At 35.5% G+C, this 7,356-nt stretch overlaps 1 protein-coding gene across 1 annotated transcript; it reads right to left on the bottom strand.

Moving 5' to 3' along the window:
* Positions 1–561: 561 nt before the first annotated feature.
* On the bottom strand, positions 562–7,356 carry LOC126977526 (dihydrolipoyllysine-residue acetyltransferase component of pyruvate dehydrogenase complex, mitochondrial-like). The gene is made up of 5 exons (XM_050826384.1): positions 7,210–7,356; positions 5,644–5,738; positions 4,576–4,775; positions 2,236–2,338; positions 562–1,440 (listed from the first exon to the last, which is right to left on the bottom strand). Exons 1-5 carry the CDS (start codon positions 7,354–7,356, stop codon positions 1,311–1,313), a joined length of 675 nt encoding a protein of 224 aa, XP_050682341.1. The 3' UTR covers positions 562–1,310.

Raw genomic sequence — 7,356 nt, 5'->3', positions numbered from 1 at the left:
ACACACACACACATACACACACACGTGTACACACACACATATACAGAGTGCACTTTTTGACCTTTCGGTTCATATTGTTAACCTTAGGATGTAAATTGGTTGCCTACAGGACCGGCTACGCCTAGTGTAGGGACCAAATATAATGTAATATTATGTGATAAAGTGTCTGTATATAATAAATAAAATAAATAAATAAATGATAAGGAACTGTTGAGAAGCATGAAACTGAAAGCAAGTACTGTGTCAGTCGATAATAACATAGTTGCACCACATTTTGAGGCGGCGCTAAAAAATCAACACTTCCAAATAATGGAAAGGGAAAATCCATATTGAAAGTAAGCAACTATCACCCAACTACAGAATTGTGTAAACTTGCCAAGATTTTAACGAAGCGTTAGTTTTATATTCTGCGTGAAAATGTGTTAAAATATAGCCTTATTAGTTACGACGCCGAGAAAAATAAAACACAACGAAGAAATGATAGAATCTGTAAATAATGGCAATAATAATATTTTGATAAATTAGCAAACAGGCAAAGCATCAAGAAATAAAAAGTTCAACACGGTTTAAATAAAATATATTTGACTAACGTTCATAAAATTACTAATAAACATCAAAACACATCAGCATCGATGGTCCATAACGAAAATGATTCATACATTTGAACGTATTATATTTACAAGCATATATCCGGACAGATCTATAGTCTAAAAAACTAAAAAAATACATAAATAATTAAATACCGATTTGTACCAAAAAAAAAATTACGCTTATTAATACAGATAAAATTTCACAGGGTGTAAAATAACTATAAATAAAATCAAAGGCATACCCACATAATAACCAATAGAAGCCCATCAAAGTGTATCCTTAAAAAAAAGATTTTAATGATAATACAAAATAAATCTCCAAAATGTTTCCTTACGACAAAAAAATAAATAAATAATGGTATGCAGGTTGAGTTGTTACTGACTTATTTTTTTTATAAAGACTCCAACGAGGTAAGTAAATACTACGCTAAGACTTTCCAATATAATAGCAAATAGTTGAAGCACCAATTTTTAGTTTCATTGATATATTATGTTTCATAAAATATTATAGAAAAAAAAAAATAGATTTTATTTAAATTTGGAATACAACATCTAATGAAAGACCCTGCAGTGATATAATTTTAAAATTCAAGTTGCTTCAACTAATTGTCTATTGTTTATTCTATCCCAACATAGTCTATGACACGAAACACAACATATGATAACGTTGTCTATAGTATAGATGGTAGACTATATCGGAATAGCCTATGTATAATTCGTCTATAGGATCATGTTGGCGGGATCTTCTAGATTTTCCTGCAGAGCTTTCATCCATTGCGCGCCGACCGCGCCGTCTATTACTCTATGGTCCGCTGAGGCTGTCAATGTCACAAACTTGGCTACACGGAATCTGAAAAAATATCGCAATATTATAAAATAACAATACGTATGATTTTTTTACGAAAGAAGAGCCAGTTTGGTCAAAATACTGCCCATGAAGCGTGGAATTAAATTAATAATTAAATTTGGGCTGACATAGACTTGCTCTTCACAGCGTCGCTTTGTTACGGTGTGCAAAACGATTTATTTTTTCAGTATTATACATGTAAAGGTCTTGTATTGGATGCTGATTATTATTTTTATAATGATGAAATATCAATGAAATAATCTGGGTTAAGTAAAAACAGTATTAATATTTCTGACAGTACTATTTTAGTGACACAGAACAACAGAAACTATTAACAAGAAAAGTTCAAACGTTACAATGAAAACTTCATCAACAAAGCATTGATAGCATGAAAATATCACTACATGTACCTTACGGTAATGAAACTGCAAACCGTACTAACGCTACAGGACGAGCGTGAGGGGGTGAAAGGGAAACGGGAGGAGACTTCACACATTCCAGCTAGGTCACTTATGTACAGCGCGATATTCGCCTCAGTTTAAACGAAGAGTTATTTCCGTATTCCAGAAACGACTCACTGAGTAATCCTTGTTCAAGTATATTTTATCACTCATTTAAAGATATGTAGACAGTGACAAAACACACTTGATCATGGATATTATATTATTTTTTAAGATAAGGGCCAAGTGTCTAAGGAATAAAACTTAAAAGCCTTAATTGAAATCTATCTCTATCATTTTATTTATATAGTTTAACAGAGCATTACATTTTTATATATTGTACTAAAGTAAGACTTACCCCTGAGGTGAATCTTTATCTGGGATCACAATTTCTTGGAGTCCTCCGCAGGCCAATATGAGCGACTGTGGCGGATTTATTATTGCGTTGAACATTGTTATACCTAAAAAAAGAATATTTCATTTTCTATTAGTTATTTAGGGCAGAGCTTGAGGAGGATTGGTGGTCTTTGTACAAACATTACATTAACAAGAATATATTGAGAGTCAGCAGTTAAAATATTTAAGTCTTTTAATTTTTATAATAATACTAGCTGACCTAGCAAACGTTGTATTGCCGATATTAAAATCGCGATACAAAACTAACTGGTGATCGTAGATGGGTGAAAATTTGAAGTTGTATGTATTATTTAATGATGACTCATAATCAAACAAATTAAAAAAAAATGTCAAAAAAATAAAAATTTCGTCACCACGACCACCCTTAACATTTAGGGGGATGAAAAATAGATGTTGTCCGATTCTCAGACCTACATACAATTAGTTGCATCTACCGGGATTCAAACCCGAGACCCCTAGTCATCTATCACAACAACCCGGAAGGTTTTTGTGAGATTCATGTGAACTGATTTTGGAAAGCGGAGAGCAGAATGATTGACGCCATTGACGCCACGAAACAAAAAAAAAAGGTTTCCAAATCGGTCCACACGCGACGGAAATCTAAGATTTTTGAAGAGAAAACTTCTTTAGCGTTGTTGTGATTTGAAAGTCGATGAAACGAAAAATGCGACGATAAAAAGAAAGAGAAACATAACTTCATAAGATTAAACGTGGGAGAAAATGAGATAGGAAGCATTATACAGTGTTTTTGTACAAGGCGATCATAGTTCAAGAAGAGATTATCTTATGTAAAAACCGAGTATACCTTAATATATTCTGACGTCATCCGCACGACGTATTACTACATAGAAACCAGGAGAACATAAATATGGTAGCGGTGATAGGAATGCCTTTCATAGCGGTTGAAATAATCCTAGTAACATGTACCAGGATTTCATATGCAGTTTAGAGGTTCATGCACAATGCAGGTTTCACTTCTGACATGTACACATGTTTTCTACGCAAGCATTTTTTTTAAATGAAGAGGATGACATATGAGCATACGAGTCAGCTGATGGTACGTGATCACCATGGCCTATTATACCCTCTTGTAATATTAGAAGAATAACGAGAGGGTTGCCAGTTCATATGAAATCTAAAACCAAACACGCATTGTTCTATGGTGGGTGAAGATCAATCTGTGGGCACCGTTACAAAGTACACCGTTTAAAGATTATTAATAAAGATAATAAAGAAAGCTATTTTACAATTTCATATTTTTTTAAAGTCCTTCAAACATAATTGAAAGGACTATTGCTATGCACTCAAGTTCACTCGCAATTAGAGACCCCGCAAACTGCAGACTTTCGATCGGCCGATAGTTTGGTTGAGTTCGGCTGTTAAGTGCGCACACTGGCCCGACTAAACAGTTGGGTCTGTGATGAGTGCACACACTAGAAAACTATCGGCCGACAGTTTTAGGGACGATTCGCTATTAGTTTTTGATCGGCTATTGATGAGTCTGGCCGACTAAACAATCGGTGGTGAAGAGCGCTGTACTGATTTAACAGTCGGCCGATTGTTTGCTGACGGTTCAGTTTGAAGGCAATCGTGTAGCCCATCAAACTTTTTTGTCAGCCAATACCGAATCGTTATGTGCGCACTCTAATACATCTTCATACTGATTAAGAAACCAACCAAACTATCGGCCGATCAAAAGTCTGCAGTTTGCGGGGTCTCTTAAGGTATATTTCAAATTGCTCACAGTTGAGGAGATAAACCGGTAAACTAAGGAAATCTAGTTTAAATGCAGAGAGATACGATGGAGCATAAGATAACAATTATGCTTACATTTTAAGCGCACATTATATAACACACAATGTAACAAATTTTAAAAAACTTTTATAAAACAACAATTTATCGAATTTCTATGGCAGCCATTTTGGTTTTCGCCATCTTGGATTTTATTATTGTTATTATTATAGCGTAAATACACATGGCAGACGGAAATCGAATTCTTAGGCTGAGATCGTACTTAGACTTTACCCACGTAAAAGTTTGTATAATTGTTGATTAAGTTTAATAGTCATTTGACAGCTGAAATTATGCTGAGCTTAAGCCAAAGTCAACTTCGCGTTTTGTCACACTCGGCAAAGTTTTACGCAAGGAAAGTTTCAGCAGAAGTTGGAGTTGTACACTCCAAAGATCACCCTTACCCCCTCACCCTTAGTAATTGGGTTCTGGGGGTAATCCCCCGGGTGAAGAAAAGAAAAAGGGTTTGGTTATTTGACATAGCTCTCACCGAACATTCCCAGGTTGGAAACAGTGACAGTCCCGCCCTGGTAGTCTTGAGGCTGAAGTTTGTTATCCTTGGCCTTTTGCGCCAGCTCCTTCATGTTCTTGCTCAGATCTATGACACCCCGCGAGTCCGCGTTGAACAGTATCGGTGTGATGAGGCCGCTGGGGGTCGCTACTGCGACGCTCACGTCCACATTTGAATACCTAAAATAATTTGTTATTTATAAAGTGATATCCCTCACGGGATTAATTAAATTAAATTTGTAATCAAAATTATCGCATTTCGATACGGAAAAGCTCTAACGACACGACCATTACTTTCGAGTAGCAACCGGCGGGAAGTCGACGGAAATCTGGTCTACTTAAAAGGCATAAAGGCATATATTTTCTCAAAATTGATTACTAATAAATACTAGATACTACTACCGCTTCGGAAACAAATGGCGCTCTGAGAGAGAAGAAGCGGCGCAAGAAACTCCCCCAGCATTCTTTTTTTGCGCTCTTTTCAATAAAAATTTACAATATTTGTACAGTCATTTCTATAGCTATAAAATAATCATAATCTAGTCCCAGGCTGTTCGATCATTTAGATATTCAGCATTGGAGTAATAGGATTTACGACACACACATTTTTTTATAAAACATTTAAATATAACTTATTTATACTTACTAGCTTCTATCCGCAAATACGTTCGAATTAAAATTCGTATCGTGCTCCTTTGGAAACTCTAAACAATTCGAGATTATATATCCTTTTCTTTTCTGTACCCCTGACGTGTGTGCAAAAAATCAAGAATCCCTCTTTAGTAATTAAGATGAAAAATCGTAACAAACAAACTAGCATTCCCTATTATAGTATTATAATTTTAATGGAAAAGGAGGACAAACGAGCGTTCGGGTACCTGGTGTTAAGTGATCACCGCCGCCCACATTCTCATTCAACACCAGAGGAATCTCAGGAACGTTGCAGGTCTCTAAGGAACGCGCTTTTTTTGAAGGTACCCATATCGTATCGTCCTGGAAACACCGCACAAGAAAGCTTATTCTAAAGCGTTGTAAAAATGTTACTTACTGCCTGATAAATGAGTCCATCCAGTGCGCGTTGACAGCGGGGACACGCTTGCAAGCAGCTGCCACCGCCTTTACAATAAAGTCATTCACAGACACCTGTAACACAAAACAATATATATGAGTTTTATTTAACTTTTTAATGTTCTTTATCATAAGTACTTGTCTGTATTCATGCGCGTTGTATCTACTTATTTATCAAAAGGCTAAAAATACACAGTTTGGAACTTTTGTCTGTTTGTTGGTATGTTTTTGAGTTGTTGCACGCTATTCTCAGAAACAGCTAAGCTGATATGTATTTGAATACTGATGAATATGCTCCCGATACTATTTTGTGTTTTATTCCATTCTAAGATCATAAGAATGATAATAGATATAATACGCCGATCGATGAATACATATTTGAAAATCTAATATTTGTACATAAAAATATAGAGCGTTTTAAAAAAAAACAGTGACATTCATAACTGCAACACTAGAAATAAACATAATCTTGCTCTGATACACACAAGGCTAACGAAAATAGACAAATCATTCAGGGGACAATATCCCTGAAGAAATTTGAAAACTACAATTAAAAGTTTAAAATATTTGCTAAACAGAAACGTTTAAAAAAAGCTTATTATACAAATAAAGATTATATAACAGTTAAAAGTGCATGGGATTAAAGAAATGTAAATAATTTTAAGCTCTGCATACTATTTTAATTTATAAGCAGTAGGACTGTATTATTCTATTATTTGTATATTTTCTTGACTTCAAAAAGTGATGCGGTTATCCTATTTTGAGAAATAAACTATTTGAATTTTGAATTTATTTGAATTTGATGATACGTGCTTGTTAAAATTAACTATATTTCATGAACTGATGAGGACTCAACCCAAATGTATATTACATAATTACTAGTCAGAATGCAAATGCCAACAAAAGTAACCGATCTTCTCTTAACATGTAGACTTACAATAAACTAGCATATAGACAAAAAAAGCTTGCAAGAGAGAACATCTCTTACGGAGATACAAGATAGAAAAGAAAAGCTAACAAACAGGAACCGATTTTGAGCGAAAGTATTTTGAATATTAACTAGTTAATAAACACAGCAAAATCAAAATTAGTCACAAATTATCGTTGTAAGTCATAGCTGTCGGGTCGTTTATACACTTGTTTATTCTAAGTCTCTGACTTTACGATATGTTTTACATAATTACATACGACTCCTTTTTCTGCCGTGAAGCAGTAATGTGTAAGTATTATTGTGTCTCGGTCGCGCCGTAGCTAGTGATATTACTGGGCAAATGAGACTTAACATCGTATATCTCTAGGTGACAAGGTGATAATGCCGCTTAGAACTTTTGGGTCTTTCAAGAATTCCGAGCGGCACTGCATTGCAATGGGTAAGGCGTATCAATTACCATCAGCTGAACGTCCTCTTCGTCTCGTCCCTTATTGTCCTAAAAAAAATGTATCTTTACTATACGGCATAACTCGGAATAATTTTCAAATTCAACCCAAGCTAATCTCGGAAGGCCCTCTGAAATGACACACACAAGACACAAGATATTGAGCCCACCTTGACATCTGACTTCTGAGCTGCAAGCTTGTCATTGACCGCCTTCCTCATCGCCAGCGTCTTCTCCACGTTGACCGTCATGGACAGCTGGTAGTGGGGGATGGTCTGCTTGGCGGCCGTCAGCCGGCGGGCGATGGTCTCCCGCAT

This window comes from Leptidea sinapis, chromosome 45 (assembly GCF_905404315.1).
Source record: "Leptidea sinapis chromosome 45, ilLepSina1.1, whole genome shotgun sequence".
In the NCBI taxonomy this organism is placed as follows: Eukaryota; Metazoa; Arthropoda; class Insecta; order Lepidoptera; family Pieridae; genus Leptidea; species Leptidea sinapis.
The sequence above is the reverse complement of the archived record's forward strand: the minus strand, read 5'-3'. Positions and strand labels throughout refer to the sequence as shown.

What these genes read in the sequence shown, in the direction of transcription:
- LOC126977526 (XM_050826384.1), bottom strand. Translation starts at nt 7,356, where the DNA reads ATGCGGGAGACCATCGCCCGCCGGCTGACGGCCGCCAAGCAGACCATC. An exon ending in TTCCAACCTGGGAATGTTCG is followed by an intron (nt 2,339 to 4,575) that starts GTGAGAGCTATG and finishes TTCTTTTTTTAG; the next exon opens with GTATAACAATGTTCAACGCA. An exon ending in GATAAAGATTCACCTCAGGG is followed by an intron (nt 1,441 to 2,235) that starts GTAAGTCTTACT and finishes ATATTTTTTCAG; the next exon opens with ATTCCGTGTAGCCAAGTTTG.